We start from the raw sequence: 18081 nt of genomic DNA on the forward strand, positions 1-18081 counted from the left end.
CAGTAAACGCATAAATATTTCCTACTTTAAAAAGATTTGTTAGGGCTTTCTGTTTGTTTTATTAAGAAATGTTGACGTATTAACTCAGTGTTCAGTGGTCATTTAATGTATTATTAATGTCAGACACAGACCTGCAGCACAGGGGCAGATCTAGATGGGGGCCATCAGGAGTACAGAAGAAATGATGCTGTATTTTGTTAATATTCAGAGGTGGATTTTTTTTTAACCTTCACAATTTTATTTCAACAATGAATTAAAAATTATAGTGTTGCACTTTTAGCTGCTGTATTGAGATAGGATCATACTTTCCATCTGCTAGATCAGGGCTCTGCAACCTGATCCAACCTGTATCTCTGGAGACACAAGTGGCTCTTTGGCTCACTTGATATATCAAATGATGAAATATTGCTCTGTTTTGTTGTTTCATTCTTTTTTAAGTGTCGCCATGGAAAAACACTCACTACCCAGGCCCCTGTGGTGAATCTGATCTAGAACCAGCCTCCTAGCATAACTCCTCACTTGTATAAACATTTTAGTAATACTCTTTACAGTACCAGAATTTTCACAGAACTTTTATACTTTTGGAGCCATGCCTGAGGACACATTGTGATTATTAAATTAGGTATACCTTTGCTTAAGTAAACATGTTTAAGGTGTGCTACTCTGATTGGAGTACAATTTTGGAGTACTCTATGTATGAATGATTGCTCTCTGGATCACTTTTTTTAAAGGTTTTGTTGGCTATAGTTGCCTTTATTTGGAAGCAGTTTGACAGGAAAGTGAGTAATGAGAGAGGGGCTGTCAGCTTAATGGTATGATAGAAAAACAGAGAAAATAACCGGACTTTTCCTTGATATGTCTTTAAGCTCAATAGTTTTTTTTTTTTTAATTATGGAACATTTCATAATGAGAAAAATTTCTAATTTTGATGGAGAATATTAGCAACGATTAGCCAGATTTACCAAGCTCTGATAAATGCTCACATGCTGTGCTAAGGAAATGCTTCCTTAGCACAGCATTTCCTTCTGTGCTAAGGAAGGAGGAAATGTAGAGATGGCAGAACTTTAAATCTGTTTTATTTTTCTGTTTAAAGACTGACTGATCTATTTGTTTAATTTCTTACATCATCAGATTATTTCACGTAACATTTCATATTATAAATAAAATATTCCACCAGTGGAACTAGTAGTTATTTTAATCAATATTAAGGAATTATTTACTAAAACGAGCTTCCATAAGTTCAAAAGTTGCTTATTAATCAGTTTTGTCTTATTTTAAGTGTACTAAGATATTTTCACTAGAAATTGGACAAAATAAACTTGGTAAAATTTTGCCTTCAAATGATACAAATCAACTTTACTGATCCCAAAGGGAAATTAAATGTTGTTGTAACTCATATAGATTTGATTAATGAAACATTACCTAAACCATGAATTTCAGTAATTAAATTCAAACTAATCAAACTCAATTTCGTAGAATATAGTCCTAAATAATAACTAATCACAGAACACAGAAATGGTCTAATTATGGTAAGGCTGAACAATATTGCAATATCATGAAATAAGCGTCTTTTATTAGTCTGTATCAATGCTTTTTTATTAGTTTTTCTGTTTTAAATATTTGGAATACTTTCCTGTTTTATCCATAGTTTTCACACGACAATGTTTTGTAAATGATCTTTTTTTTATTTCTAAGCAATTATGAGGAATGTAACTTCAAATTACAGCTCATAATGGCCTCCCATAGACAGACAATATAGGCATATCATACATTTTCTTACTCCTTAGTCTGTTGAGTATTTTAGTTGTTAACTCTTGTCCATGGATACAACTGGGATAAAAGAAATGTATCTAGTTTGGTCAAAAGGTGTGGGAAAATGTGTATTCTTTTTGGTTTAACGAGCTCTAGTGACTTCTGTGTTGGTCAGAGAGACTCAAAACCCTGTTTAAATGAAAGCCAAGAGTGTCCCCTTTAAGAAGATACCAAACAATATATTATAAACCTTTGACAAATGCCCATACCAGGAGCCTAAACCAGACATACACCAGTCTCAAAAAACAGCATTTTTCCAGAGGGGTTGTTTACTTCATGAGCTGATAACTATGACTCAGCTACCATTTAGGAAGGGCTATCATACCAAAATATTGACTAGAGACATGTATCTTTTCAAAAAAATATTGATAGACTTTGCCACCCTGAAATGGGCAAAAATGTCAAATTTTGGCCTCTGGCCCATGGGCTAGCATTCAGCTGTAAAGTTTGTTTTTATTCAAACTTCAGCAGTTTTCTAGTTGTTCTGCTGAGGTAGTGACATCAATTTGTGAAAACAGCAAATTGATGTCACAAAGAGAATTGATGTCACTCTTGTGGAGTGACATCACAGAGCTGCATGGTCATAGCCATTGCAAAAGGGCAGAGCAAGAAGAAGGATTGTCTGCTATAAGAAGAGATTGAAAGCTCTTCAAGCTAAAGAGACAATTTCAAACAAACAAAGAAAAACATTGAGTGGTTTTTGGATTTCTCTAGACGAATAGAATCAAGAATGAGTCAGAGCAGTCAGAGCAGTCAGAGCAGTCAGGCGTCATCTTCTTATTCAACACAACAAACTTTACCTATTGACACACAGAAGCTCCAAACCATATTGAAAGAAGTCAGCAGGATGTCGATCGAGAGACAGACTCTCATCAAAGGAAACGAGGAGCTGAAGATTCAGCTAATGAACAAAGAAAAAGCAGGACTTGAAAAAGATCAGCTGCTTTGCGAAAAAGAAGAGGAATTAAAAAAACTGTTCCAAATAAACAGAAATTTAAAGGAGAATAGTGCCACGCTGGAGCGGAAAAACACTGCCCTGGAGAAGGAAAAGGCCTCCTTGGAGCTGAAGAGCTCTATCCTGGAGCAGAAAAACACCACCCTGGTGCTGAAATGCACTGCCCTGGGGCAGGAAAACACTGTCTTGGAGCAGAAAAACACCGACCTAGAGCTGGAGAATACCGCTTTTGAGGTGACAAATGCTTCCCTGGAGAAGATAAACACCACCTTGGAGCAGAAATTGATTACCCTGGAGAAGAAAATTACCACCTTGGAGCAGGAGAAAGTTGCCCTGAAGCAGGAAAGTACCACTCTAGAGCAGAAAAACACCACCCTGGAGCAGAAAAACACCGACCTAGAGCTGGAGAATACCGCCTTTGAGGTGACAAACGCTTCCCTGGAGATGGAGAACACTGACCCGCTGAACCCCAAGGATTCGTGTCGAGTCCTATAGGTCTCCTGGCCGACCTCCAGGGCTTCGTTTCAAGTCCTGTTGGTCTCCCGGCTGACCTCTAGGGGTTCATTTTGAGTCCCGTTGGTCTCAACGGGACTCATACTGATTTCCATTTAATTCTGTCTTGTTTTCCACATCTGTTCTTCAGTGGTGATTCTAATTATGCTTATTTCTTGTTTCTAGTTATTTTCCTTTGTTCTATAGTTTAATTATGTTCCTTTAGTCTCCTTACTCCTTTGTGTTTGTATTTTGGTTGTTTCCCCTTGTGTAATCTCCCACCTTTCCTTTGCCACTTTCTCTATCCCTTGACAGTCTGCTTCCACTCCCTCCACTCACACCTGCTCATCAGCCCAGGTCCTGCACAGTGGTGCACTTGGAAACACTGTTCTGTTGTCTTGCAGCAAGAAGGTCCTGGCTTAAATTCCCAGCCCCGGGTCTTTCTGAAGGGAGTTTACATGTTCTCCCAATGCATGCATAGGTTCTCTCCGGGTACTCCGGCTTCCTCCCAAAGTCCTGTCATGACTGTTAGGTTAATTGATTTCTGTAAACCCACCCATATACACTTATTATCTTGTGGCTATATATATATATATATATATATATATATATATATATAATTTATAAATACATATATTTATTTATAAATATATTTATATTTATAAATAAATATATACCTTTATATTTATTTATAAGATAAATATAAAGGTATATTTATATTTATTTTATTAAATATAAATATGCCTTTTATATTTAATAAAAGGTATATTAAATATACCTTTAATATATAAAGGTATATTTACCTTTAATGTAGGTATATACCAATATAGGTTGGTATATTGGTATATACCTACCAATATATACATGTATATACATGTATACATGTATAATGTATACATTATACATAATGTATACATTATACATGTATAATGTATACATTATACATAATACATGTATAATGTATACATTATACATGTATAATGTATACATGTATAATGTATACATTATACATGTATAATGTATAAATGTAAACATACCTATATTAAAGGTATATTTACCTTTAATTAAAGGTAAAACAACCTGAACAGGTGATCAACTCAAAACCACTCGCACCTTTACTCGGCCTCTGTCATTTAAGCACACCCGTTGCCATGGCAACCTCCTGCTCCCCTCTCTTGCAGGTACTGCTACCCCCGCTAAATCTTTTAGGGGTACGCAGTACCCTGCTGTACCCCCTTACTTTCACCCCTGGTGAAGAGTTAATAAATTAATGACACACACCTTATTACGTCAGTTATATATTGTCATTTGATACTCTTTATTTTCCATAAGAGTCGGGACATACTGGCGTAGCAGTTTGGTGTTAAACTCTGAAAATATAAAACGCAAGTTCATCCCCCATACAGTTTTAGGATTAAAATTATGGATATAGTTATAAATACATATTTACTGTTTCTCTAATTTTTTTCTAAAATTGTATTTTAGAAAAAAATAATCTATTAGGGGTGGATTTAAAACATAATGTTATTAACATGAGTTTTATTAGAGGTTTAGATTCGTACTGTTTCTTTGCATTTGGGCAGGTTTTACAGGTTTAGTTTTACTCAGTGTTTGGACTGGAAAATGTCAAATTTTGGCAACAGTGGAAACGGCGCCATTTTTATTATCAATGAGCGTGACGCGCATGCGCTTTGCTGGTTAGAAATATGACGCAACTTCTACGTGAGCGTTTGAAAAAAGATGCGTCTAGCACCTAGTCTGATATTCATGAACTTTGGGACCTGGATTAAAAATGATCTTCCAAGAAGCGGAGTCCGAGTGAGCGCCCAGCCTTATGACTGAAACTTTTGTGGATCCGATTGAAATGTGTTTTATCGAGGCCTAGTTTGGGGCCTTGTAGTTGACCTATGAGTAGGCCGCAGAGATGCCAAGGAGGCCGCGGGAACGCCACGTTTGAAATCACTGCGTTGGTTATTTGGTAAGTTATTTTTCAGTTATTTTTTTTGTTTGGTTGCTGGTGTCCCTGAAACATCTGAGGAGATGTAATGGCATCTGCAGCTGGCAGTTTATCGACTGGATATACAACAATCAAGCTGAGGATCGCCAGCAGTTGATCGATTATGGATACGCTACAATCAAGCTGAGGATTCCCTTCAATCAAGTTGAGGAATCGCTTCCGTCAAGTTGAGGACTCCCTACAAGGTGCATGGCAGATCTGCCCGACCCATCAAAGGTTGGTTAGGTCAAGCAACTGTTCGGGTCCAGAAGACATGTCAGGGTAGGAGCTGTTGCGAGTTTTGCTTTGCTGCTGATGGAAACGCTGTTTGTTGAAGGTCAATGCTAGGCCTCTTGGTGTGTTGGTTTGGTTTGATTCTCTGCTGAGACTCGATGAGCTGAGAAGGTTTCTGCTGTTGTAAATCCTTCAGTCTTTGGCTTTTTGTAGTGCTGTTTGAAGCACTAAAGAAGCTGTGGTCTTGTGACCTGTGGAGGTTTAGGTGTAACTAGAATCTGATATCTACAATCTGAAGTTCCTGGCTTAAATTCAGTTGTGATGTGAAAGAAAAATGGCTGCCAAGGACTTGGCAGTTTAGAGGCTGTAGGAAGTGATTCAGCTTAGGCTTTGTAAATATCACTAATAAACCCTGATAACATACCTACTTATAAGTGCTAATATAATGTGTCTATGTTGACATCAGTATGGCTACATTGGGATAATATTTATCTTTCCAATCAATATCAAATATGTCTTTGGGTGAAGATGAGGTCTTTATATTTCAATATACATATTTTTATTTTTTTTTTTGTACTTAATATTTAGTTTGAAATTTAGGGTCCATACTTCAATAACTCCATAACTCAAACAAATTTAATTTAAATTCAATTCAAACGTGAAAATCGATTTTTTTTTTGCGCCAAAACAACACGTGGCTATTTCATCATGCTACTAAATTTCTTCTGGACGATGTTGGACAACGGAGCGATCTCCTGGAGCTGCAGGCCAGAGGTCACAGAGGTCATGTTCACACTATAATCCACCATCTCTTATTTGCAGGTTTTCAGCTGAACTCCTTGTTTTCCTTCTGGAGAGGATCGACTGGGACGTGTCCTTCAGTGTTTAAGTTTGTTTCTACCCATTTTCTCTCCTAGACTAAGCATCTGGCGGACGTTTTGTTGCAAATAACGTTTGTTTTCTCATAGATAAAGCCACCAAAGGAGCTTCTACAACTAATGCTCTTTTCTCCCATCTTTCTCCTGGAAAGGCTCTTTCTCTTTTCCTGTCTCTCTTTATTCTGTCCCTTCCAATACCCCAGGGGTTGTTTTGTCTTTTTGTCAATAGTTATTATTATTATTTGAAGGCCAACAGGTTTGGTCAGCTGGTCTTACTGCTGTATGCGCTGTTCAATGGCTGCTGGAATGTTTAGTTGCTGACTTGCCGCCCAGAAACCACTGCTGCATTCTTGGTCAGGAGGCTCTGTTTCTACCGCTTCTGCCATTTTCGTGTGCGAGTGTAGATGTTGAGGTTTAAGGGGATTAAAAGTAACAAGATTCTCTAAAACAGCTCATCCTGAAAGGAGCTCGAAATAAGCAGAACTGAGCTGGTGAAATGTCCAATATTTGGGAATGATTTTGTGCAAACAATGTAATGAACATGTTTTATATAACCCATAGCCCTATTCTAACTTATTCAAAACGGATCAAAATAGTTCCCTTTAAACCGTTTTTAAAAAGTTCCAGTTCTGAAAGGAGGAGTGGTAAAAAAAAAAATCCAATATGTCAGAATCTTGCTGCTGCTGACTGCAGAAAATGTGCGAATGGAAGTGCATATACATTTTTTACTGTGTGAATCAAAACTGACTAATTCTATTTTGTGTACTCAAAATTAGTCTTTGCAAATCCTTAAAGTTGCACAAGGTTTCAAACAAATCATCATGTTTGACGTTTGTGTTAAACACTGGCTGTAAACGTCTGAACCAAACTGGCAGCTGCCAGTTTAATGAAACCACATTCTCTGCTGTCACTTTAAGAGCTGTTTAGTGATTTCACATAAAAACACTTTTATTTAACACTTATTTTAAGATTTAATCTGAAAACCTTCGACATTAAGTAGCTCGGCATTGTCAGCTGAAAAAGATGTAGTTTATTAATCAACCCATCATTCAGTGTCAACAGGTCACTTACAGACCTGTTGACTTCCAGGTTTTTAACTTCTCAGTGCTTCCCCCCCCCTCAATTATTAACTTTTTGCTGATTTCTTGCTCTTCAAAGCCTCATCGTGAAGAGACCATCCAGTATTATCATTTAGTCTGTTGAACAGATTAATTTTCAGCCAGTTTGCTGTGCTTTCTCCTGCGGCGCGTCGGTTCATCCTCCCTGCAGCGCACAAACACTTTATCTTGAGAGACTTCGATTTGTTGTCCGTCATTATTCATGGAACAAAATGATGTCCTGAAAAAAAAAAAAATTAAAACATTACAATATTTTTACGCTGCAAGATAAAAGCTTAAAGTGTCCACTAGAAGGCGTCAAAAGCCTGTGGAGATATGCAGATGCTTTTCCCCGTCAGACGTCAGACGTGGAACTACGATTTGAACGTGCGCTGTACCTGTCCTGCGTCTCTCCTGCTTTGACGCTGACTTTTCCCAACATCATCTGTGGTTTGCTCTGCTGGCTGCCCCATGGAAAGATGCTCTGCATGCGCGTCCACACGTTCTTCCACATGTCAGACCCTTCCCAACTCAGCTTCAGCATCATCAGCTCCCCCAAGTCTTTGTCCAGCGTAATCAGGAAGGACAGAGTTGTGTTTCCGTGAATGCCTTCATCTCTGCGTCGCAGGGGAGCAAATAAAAACAAGGTTATCGTTTAATCCTCATGTTGCTGTGGGAGAGTGACGGCTTGCTGATGTGAAGGCCCACAGCTAAAGCGGGAAACCAGATGAGTTTTTTTTTTTTTTTCTGCAGGCAGTGGTTTGTTTAAAGCTCTTTGATGCACAGAGTATAAACACAGCATAACTGTGAATGAATCATGTCCTGCTGTAGTGATTTATTCATTTCGTATTCGTGTTTTCTTTTATGCAGCAGTTTGTTTGTCAGCTGCTCTCGTTAAGTTGGTTTTTCCCTCTGGAAGCACAGATGCGCGGCGGCGCACCAGATCTGCTGCAGTACTCACATTGTGATGAACAGCTCTCCGCTCTCGGCCTCGGTTCCTTGGAGGGAGATGATGAGCGTCGGCTTGATTTCCTCCGTCTGGTTAACAAACTGGATCCTGAACTGGTAATGATAGACTGCAGGAAAAGAGCGAGAAACAAGCCAAACAGCTTTTGATTCATGGAAAACACACAAACACCACAATGCCTTTAAAAAGTATTCACACATCTTACTGTTTTTCCACATTTATTCAAAAGTATGAAAGCTTCCACTAGAGCAGCTGCATTTATATTAATTGAATCCTCATATTAAAGATTAAATTACACACAGATGAACTCTGTTTACTGATTTTTTTTTTTTTTTTCGTTTGGCAGTTTCTGACTAGAGGGAGCTAAGTATATATGAACGCCACACTTTTCAGATTTTTTAAACTTAAGTACAGAAAATCACACTGCAAAAACACAAAATCTTACCAAGTATTTTTGTTCCAGTTTCTGGTGCAAATATCTCAGTACACTTGAAATGAGACAAAATGAACTTCCATATAACTTATCAGCAAGAAATATGAGCTGGTTTTAATAATTCTGTAATATTTATGTAAAAGTACTATTTCCGTTGGCAGATTATTTAACTTGTAGCAAGATATTTGTACAAAGTTGTAAGTGAAATAATCTGCCAGTACTTTCTCATTACTTGAAAAAATTAGTTTTCCCTTATTTCAAGTGTACTGAGATATTTGCACTGTAACTGGACCCAGAATACTTGGTAAGAATTAGTTTTTGCAGTGCGTGAACTGTTTTCACTCAGCTTCACAATCATGCACTATTTTGAGTTGATCTGTCTAGGCCTGTCACAATAAATGATAAATTAATTAATCGCATGATAAATTAAAAGAAACTCAATAATTCCTATTTGCATGACTTATCGTTTTTCTCTTTCTTTTTATCAGAAACTGAATGACAAACGTCTACAGTCTGGTACTTTGATCTCAACTAGCCCTTTTTATGAAGGATAATTTTGTTTACACAGACTTTCGTTTCAATTCGTTTCATTTGTTGTTTCTTTTGTTTTTTGTTTTATTCATTTTGGATATTTTAAGTATCTTGCAATTTCAGTGTTTAAATGTTAATTCGATTTTAAAGTTTATCGAGCATTGAGAATGTATTCTCAATGCCATTATTAATTCAAAATGGTCTCAAAACAACAATGTTATTGTTTATCGCAATAAGTTTTGGAACAATTATTGTTCAGCACAATTTATCGTGACAGACCTAGATCTGTCACATAAAATCTCAGTTAAAAATGCGGAAGTTTGAGGTTGTAAGGTGACAAAATACGAAAAAAATAAGCCTGTAGCAATCAGCAGCCAATTAACCGTATGATGAATTAAGATGAACTTGATCATTTTAATTGTGAGAATAAATTACTGTGACAATTTATCATCCAGAAAATGTTGTTTTGCGACAGGCTTACAAATAATATCTTTAAATTCTCATTATTCTCAGAGTTCATTCTCACGTTTGTAAGGCATCCGGGATCTTGTTTTCAGGTAGAGCTTCTTGCTCTTTGCTGTTCGGACCTTCTTGATGTTGTAGCCCAGCGTGTTGCAGCGGTTCTTCCGGCAGTCCAAGCAGACGCCCCTGACGAAGGCGCTGTTGTCGCTGCACCTGTAGGCCGTGCTCTGCTTGTCCTCATTCAGCAGCGAGTCCATGAACAGATGGACGGAGCGCTCGTGAGCGCACTTCACCGTCTGTTCAAAGCCTGCGAGAAGGCAGAAAAAAATAGGACACGTTGCTGTGTGGTGGTCGGATCACGGAGCCGTTTATTGATACAATAGTGGCGTCTTTCTGTCACATCTTCCTGCTATATTTATCTCAGCTCTGCGTGGATTGTTGTCGCCCGGGGGCAGCTCACGGACAAAGCAGCACATGTTACCAGTTAGCTCCTAAGGATGGCGGTCGCTTTAATGTGGCTTTCGCTGTCAGATTATGCAGATGTGTTTTCAATTGAAGGGCACCACAGTTTCCAGAACAGAGTCTGTGGGACCGGAGGGAATTAAATGCATCAAAATCAATCTGTCGGCAAGCAGAAAGATGAACTGCTGCCCAAGAAGTGGCCGCCAAACCACCAATGTTTTGATTTGGAGGGAGCAATTAAGGAATTAAAATGTTATGATAGAGCACAGAGAGCAGCTAACCAGAAATATTTTGGAGCAGCTGAACACCCTGTGCCACATGCAGTGGTTTGAAAATGACACATGGGGGTCAAAGTAGTGTGTAATTTGGAAGTGGATGTAAATCGATTATTGGGTTTCAGTATTTTTTTTTATTTCTTTTCCCATCTAAAAGTCTGAAACGTGAATCATGTTTGTATTCAACTCCAGTGAGTCCTTATTTTATTTCTATTAGCTGTTTATTGATCCACATGATTATAAGTCTTCTGAGGTTTTAGTGTACAAAACAACTCCAGGGATTCATAGTGGGGTTCAAGTTTGGACTTGGATTAGGCCGTTCAAACACATGAATATGCTGTGCAAAGTTTCCCCCAGAAAACCTGCTAAGCCTGTTGGTTGGGCACTAGGGCAGTCATTCATCCAGCGGTTCGCCATGTTTTTGAGTTAAACAATGTTTAAAGTTGACAGGGAATTTGAAAATATCACTTGATAATCATATGTTATTGAAAGATTGGAAGATTAACACCTGAACACCAACTATAAAGTCTTAAAAAATGTTAAAAGACTTAAATAAATAAGCAACGTTTGGTCTGGTGGGGGCACAAAAACAGCCTGGTGGCCCGCCAGGCTTATAATGCACAGGGGGAAACCCTGCTGTGATGTAAACTCTCATTGAAGCTCTGCCTGTGTGTTTACTGGTTTTTTTGTCATTCTGACTGATTATTTTTTTAAGCATTATCCTGTTTTTGGCTCCATCTTTCTGACGAGCGTTATCCTGCTAAAGAAAATCAGTGACCTTTGTCTTCTCATACCTCCATAAAGAGCAGATTTGGGTGTGGGACTTTTATTTGAACTGTCAAAAAATCACAGCCTTGGCTTGATAGTCTTGTAGTTGCTTCACAGTCTTTCTATTTTCAGACGATGGCTTGACAGAGAACTCTGATTTAATCATGTAATTATGCAATTAAACATCTCCGGCAACTGACTGACCTCTGGTGTGTTTCCTGGTCGTCACGATGCTGTTTTTTAAATAATCCTCCATAATAAACCTCTAAAAACAATAAGGTGACCTGTGAAGGATCAGAGTAAGGGGTCCTGAATATATGCAGCTCAGTTTCTCTGATTTTACTGTTTATAGTTATACGTTTGAGTAAAATAAACTTTGTTCTTTTATTCTATGAACTATTGACAACATGTCTGCGAAAATCCAAGCAAAAATTTGGTATTTATTTGCAGAAAATAAGAAATGGTCAAAAATAATGAAAAAGATGCAGCGCTTTCAGACCTCAAATAATGCAAAGAAAACAAGTTTATGTTCATTTAAGAAACAACAATACTAGTGTTTTAACTCGGGAAGAGTTCAGAAATCAATATTTGGTGGAGAAACCAGGAGGCTTTCAGTGGGGGTCAATAAAGTGGACTATTAATGTTTTCCAGAGCTGTACATGCAACTTTTCTCAGTTTATTTTATTCTTTGCAAACCCTGCATCCTTTGTCTACCTCACCTTTTAAGCATGTACGTATGTCGTTGTAACACAATGAGAGCTAAAAAAGGTAGAATGGTGTGAACACGTTCACAAGACTCTCTAAATACTGCAATCCATTTTGACGTTTATTCCAGCAAAAGTAGTGTTGAAAGAAGTAAAATGTTCCATCCAAATAGTGACCCATCCGGCCTTCTGCTACTCTTGTTTCTGAGAGAATAAGAAGCTAAAAGTCTGTGTTTTAAAATGTGTTTTCAGTGCTGCTCATCCTACCGAGGATCCCGTACTCGCTTATGTGTTCATAAATGTTGTGAAAGTTGCATCCGGGCTGGAAGTCTCCTCCGTTAGGGTAGAAGTCGTAATGCGCCACGGCCTGCTTGATGCCCACGCTGAGGCCCAAACGTTCGTGGGTGAAGGTGTGGATGGCGTCGACGAACTCGGCATCATCAGGAGAAAGCCTGTCTGAGGGAGACATGCCCTCGAACAGCGGCCCTGCCGGATCCAGGCCTGCAGGGACAGGAGATGTGTTTTAAACAGGAGTAATGCTTCTCCAAAAGAACGCAAAAAAGAAATGAGAAAAATGAGCATTAGTTCACAAATATGCAAAAACCCAAAATGGCACAAACATATTGATAAACAGAAAAGTTTTTAGAATTATGATGAATAATTGTTCCGATTTTAAATGTGATCTGAGTGGCGGCGTGTGTCATTATTAATAGATACTTTACTGGTGTGGCAGTAAATCCTGATTTCATTCAGGAATTGAATGGAGCTCTGTTAGTTTTAAGTGTATTTTTTTTCTGTTTTATCAAATTTCTGTGTGTTGGTGTAGGATGTAGCTATTAGAACAAAGTAACACTTTGGTTCACAAGAAACTCTCTACCTTGATTTCCACAATCAGTTCTAACAAATAAATATATTGGATACATGTGAAATTCCTCAAAGTTTCTTCCATTGTCAGTTTTTGGGAGTTAAAAGATTTTAATGATGCACAAAACCTACCTGGCCTTGAAAAGTAAACATAAAGATTAAATGGTTTGTTTGTTTTTCAGACTGCTTGGAATTGCATTAAATTAAAAAAACAGAATCCATTTAATTGACTTTTCATAGCAAATGTGTTTTTTTTTAAATAATTGTGTATATTATGACTATGACTATTATGACTTTTTAATTTTATTTTTGTGGTTTTCCTGGACTTTGGTTTATTTTTAATGTATTTTACATTTAATCCTTCCTAGTAAATACTGTAATATTTAGATTTGCTCAGTCTGTTTTACAGAATTACACATCCTGTCCAGATTGCTGAATTATTTCATCTATAAGCTCTTATTGAGCTCTGGAAAAGCTCAGTAAGATTAAATATCTAGTCAGTTGCTCAGATTAAGACAGGTTACAAAAATTATGGCACTCATCTGTAGTTATTTGAAGTTATAAATTTCAGTTTTTGAGCTTCGGAAATTATCAGATGTATTTTAAAATGTCTTTTAAACAGAGGCTGTTTAGTTTATCATCAGATCTGTGTGTGTTTTCTTGCAGTGCGTTTACACAGTCCACACCCCATAAACTTGAATGTATTGCTGGCAGAAATGGCGTCATTTTTTCTGTGTTAATGCTGAACATAATGATGCTTTTGGTGGAGAGTCACATTTCTAAAATCTGAAACAGCTTCTGTCCTCAGCCAGATGTTTTCTCTCCCCAGATCCATAATTTCAGATTTTTATGCAGTATTTTATCTTTGGCGCCAATCTTTTTCTTTCTCCTTTCTGGATCTGTCGGAGGACGGACGGTAAGAGGAAACGAACTCACCAGTGATCCTCCCAATCTTCTCTGAACCCTGCAGGAAGCTTCCAGCGAATCCGGATATGTGAGCTCCCAGGCTGTATCCGATCAGATGAACTTTCCTCACTGGGTACCCGTATTCTCTCTGTTTTGGGATTCGTTACATTTAAATACATCTCTTCCACATTTCTGCTCGTTGGTTAGTGAGTCTGACCTGGAGCGACTGCAGCAGATGAGCTATGTCTTTGCCCACGGTGCGGGTGCTCTGCACAGCCAGGGGGTAATGCTGATGGGCCAGATGCAGCCAGTCGGTCATCACCACATTAACATCCACAAGGTTCCTCTTCAGGATGGCGGCCATCCGGATCACCCAGCTCTCCAACATACCGTCCACCTTGGAGAAAAAACACACACAAAAAAACAAGAAATCATAAAGTTGGAATCTCATTTTGCAAAAACACAAAATCTTACCAGGTAATTTTGATCTAATTTCTAGAGAAAATATCTTAGTACGGTTGAAATGAGACAAAACGTTAACGCTTCATCTGATGACATGCGACTGTCATGAACATGAATGACGCTTGATAAATGTTTACGACTGTTGTCACAACATGCCATTCAGTAAATAATGACACTTTCAATGCAAAGTTCAGTTAAAACTGGCATTGAGCGTAAATTAAAAGTGTCAACTCCGCATTAAGCGTCATTATTTACCGAATGACACTTCATGACAACAGAATAAAGACTCTTCATGTTCACAACATGTTCCCCTTCAAATAAAGCCTTACTGACAAAACTAACTTACAAGTCATTTTTCAGCAAGATATAGAAACTTGATTTAAGTCAATAATTAATATGGATGAAAAAAAAAAACTAGATTATTTCACTTATGGCAAGATATTTTCCCATGTTATAAATGGAAAAGTGTTTTCTTCCCCTCCCTCAATATTAAGGAATTAGATACTTAAAATTAGCTTATATATTTTGCTGAAAAGTTACTTATGAATTAATTTAGTCTCATTTCAAGTGCACTAAGATATTTTCACTATAAACTAGACCATAATTCCTTGGTAAGATCTTTAGTTTTTGCTGCACAACAAAGCAAAAACGTTATAAACACATTTCTGAATGTGCAAACGGCAGCGGTGGTCGTCGTCGTCGTTGCTCGTAGTGCTTTTCGAACACGTTTCTTCTCGGTTCTGAGTTTCTGTGTTCAGTGAAGTGCGCGGAAAGCAGGAGGTGACCTTACCGACCACCCGTGAGTGATGATGATGAGGGGATTACTGCTGTTGAAACCACAGGAGGTGAGAGTGTGCAGCTGCAGAGGGTCCAGCATGCAGGTGTCCTCACCTCCCAAAAACAGCCTGAACATGGAGCCGCTGACGCGAGGCTCCTGCGGCCTGACGGCGGCGGCGGCCTCTGGGTCCGTCACACCTCGGAGAGCAAAGAGAGGCGCTGCTCGTTAGGCTCAGCTGTCAGGATGTTTACTGGGTTGGCTTGACCGTTGCGTTCCACTGAAATTCACTGTAGTTTTATATGCAACGCTAGAAAGTATGTCTAACTAGTTACTTGATTTACAAAACATCTGCTTTCACAGCTGGACTGTAACAATCAGAGTAATTTGTCATACACCAAATATCTCAATATTAATAACGTCAACGATCCATGTCTATTCTATGCTAAAGAAATCATGTCTATTTTAGATATAAACTAATGCACACACAAAATAATGTAAATCTCGCACGATCGATAACAAAACAGCAGTGACATATCCAGTAATTTAAACCCAGATGAAACTTTGTGCCTTGTGGAAATAATGTAAACATTTGGACATTATTTCAATTATGCGCCGAAACTGTTTTGATGATTTTACTCAACAAAAGGACATGGAAAAGTCCTTGGTTGTCCAAATAACATGCAGCTTTAATTTAATGTCCCCCTTGCATTAAAACTTCACTCTCCATTCCAGGAATAATAAAAAATAAAGCACAAATACACAAACAGCCTTGAGTTCAATAAATAGGTTCTTTGAATTTTTAAATAAAGTTTGTTTGTTTGTTCACCAAATGAGCCGATGTCTCTTCATCCCAGCATATCTTTTTTTTTGGGCAGTGAATGAAGTGTTTGTGACAAACTTCTGTAAATATTTCCCCAGATCTCCACAGGAACTTGAACACATAAAGAAGTAAAGTGAGATTTTTTGATTAATCACTTGCTTTCGACGTTTTGTTTTGTTTTGTTTTGATTGTTAAGTTACACAGATTTGTTGGCAGACATGCGCAGATGCCTCAGCAAGATTAATCTCTCCTTTGGTTAATCTAGGCAAAACATTTCCCCCATCAACTCGTCTTTGTTTTATAAGCGTAAAAAACTGTTTCTCTTGGAACAAAAACCTGCAGATTCTGACCAAAGAAATCTCTCACGACATCTGTTGGTTTTCACTCTTTTGATATTCACATCAAAGATCAAGTTCCTGTTTTGCTGCTCAATCTGGAGTTAACTATTAAACCTTCTGAGCAGATATGGACTCTCTTTGATTTGCGTTTTCTTTCTTTGGTCTCCTCACTGCAACATGTCCACATAAAAAACTAAAACACTTTCCTTTTTTTAGAGACAGAGTGAGTGCACAAATTCTGATTTTTAAAGACACAATTTGTTGACTTTTGTTGCCACATTTTGGCATAAATAAACATGCCGTGTATATAAAGTTTTCAAATATACATAAACTTACACAGATGGATCTGTTTGCCTGCCAGGAGCTGCAAACAACAACCGTAACCACATGTGAAGATTGTAACGACAGATAAATCGCCGCCCTGATTTGATTAATTATTCTTATTGGTTTGAACTGCACTGAACAAACATTTCTTTGAACCGTCTTTGAAAAGTTACTTTATTTGTTTCGCTAAAGCTACGATTTTGATTTGGTTGAAAATTTTAAGCTTGTTTAAAGAAACATTTTTTCAGTGTTTGACATAATAAGTCTACAGACTGGTGATCAAAAAACATTTCAAAGATAGTTTAAATCAAAATTAGGAGTCAGAAAATGTGGCAACATTTTCATTAGAACAAGTAAAATCTGAGCACTTTTGCGCCGAGTGATGTGGAAATTTGTTTAAAATATAAAAATCTGGACAAAATGAAGAGTCCACTTCACTGAACCCCATTGAAAACCTCCTGGTTTTTCCACCAAATATTGATTTCTGAACTCTTCCTGCGTTAAAACCTCAGTATTGCTGTTTCAAAATGAATATGAACTTGTTTATTTGAAGTCTGAAAGCACTGCATCTTTTTGTTATTTTCTGCAAATAAATACTAAAGTTTTGCTTTTAACTTCAGAGACATGTTGTCAGTAGTTCATGGAATAAAAGAGCAATGTTCACTTTACTCAAACATAAACATATAAAGAGTAAAATCAGAGAAACTGATCATTTTAATTGGTCTCTTAATTTTTTCCAGAGCTGCATGTTGCGCTGAAATATCCCTCTGTATATCTGGGTTAGTTTAAATTTGAAATCCCATTTATGTAATAAAGTACAAGATGTATTTAAGGATTTTGTACCAAGATAAACTAGAACTACTCACAATATCAGTTCTGTCTTTATGACTTTTCCGTTTAAGATAAAGCAACATAAATGTCTCTTATGTCACATTTTCCAGTCGATTGATACTTACTTCCTCTGCTTCCTTTAATTCTCTTCCCCTCACTGAGGCAACATGCCATCAGCAAACAGCACAAGAGTCTGAGCGCAGACATGACTTCACGTCTGATATTTCCTCTGAACCTGAAGAGTTTTTGTCAGAGACGCCTCATTGCTGTCCAGAAACCTGAAGTGTGATCATCGTCCTGCTCTGAATGGACAGAGAGGGGAAGTCATGGTTCAGACATCAGGTGGTTTCGCTGCCGACCTGATTGGCTGAGGCCTCGCCGTGTACGTTCAGCATGTTGTGAAAGAGCGAAGGTAAGGGCAGAACATGGCTGAAACCTGCTGCAGACCAAACCTCATCAACACACTCATCCAGCATCACACCAGTCATTAAAAGAGAGGAGGCTGAACATAAGAGTCCTTAAGGGGGGATTTTCCCACAATGTTGTGTCACATGTTTACTAAAATGGCTCAGGCTGAAGCGGATCATGAGGTTGAGAGTAACCAGGCAGTGAAGCAACATTGTTGCTCCAAGCAGGACTTTGGTTTGCTGTTCTTGTTTGTTGTCATTTCTAATGTTGGGTCTTAAAAAAGC

General features: G+C 37.9%; 1 protein-coding gene across 1 annotated transcript; it reads right to left on the reverse strand.

The window, feature by feature from the left end:
- Positions 1-7277: 7277 nt before the first annotated feature.
- Positions 7278-17844, reverse strand: lipca (lipase, hepatic a). Its single transcript, XM_008405370.3, has 9 exons — positions 17515-17844; positions 15089-15273; positions 14054-14233; positions 13867-13984; positions 12334-12567; positions 9922-10164; positions 8426-8540; positions 7863-8081; positions 7278-7705 (listed from the first exon to the last, which is right to left on the reverse strand). The coding sequence occupies exons 1-9, from the start codon at positions 17594-17596 to the stop codon at positions 7576-7578; spliced, it is 1506 nt and encodes a 501-aa protein (XP_008403592.1). The 5' UTR covers positions 17597-17844; the 3' UTR covers positions 7278-7575.
- Between the last annotated feature and the right edge of the window lie 237 nt (positions 17845-18081).

This window comes from Poecilia reticulata, chromosome 3 (assembly GCF_904066995.2).
Source record: "Poecilia reticulata chromosome 3, P_reticulata-male-v2, whole genome shotgun sequence".
In the NCBI taxonomy this organism is placed as follows: Eukaryota; Metazoa; Chordata; class Actinopteri; order Cyprinodontiformes; family Poeciliidae; genus Poecilia; species Poecilia reticulata.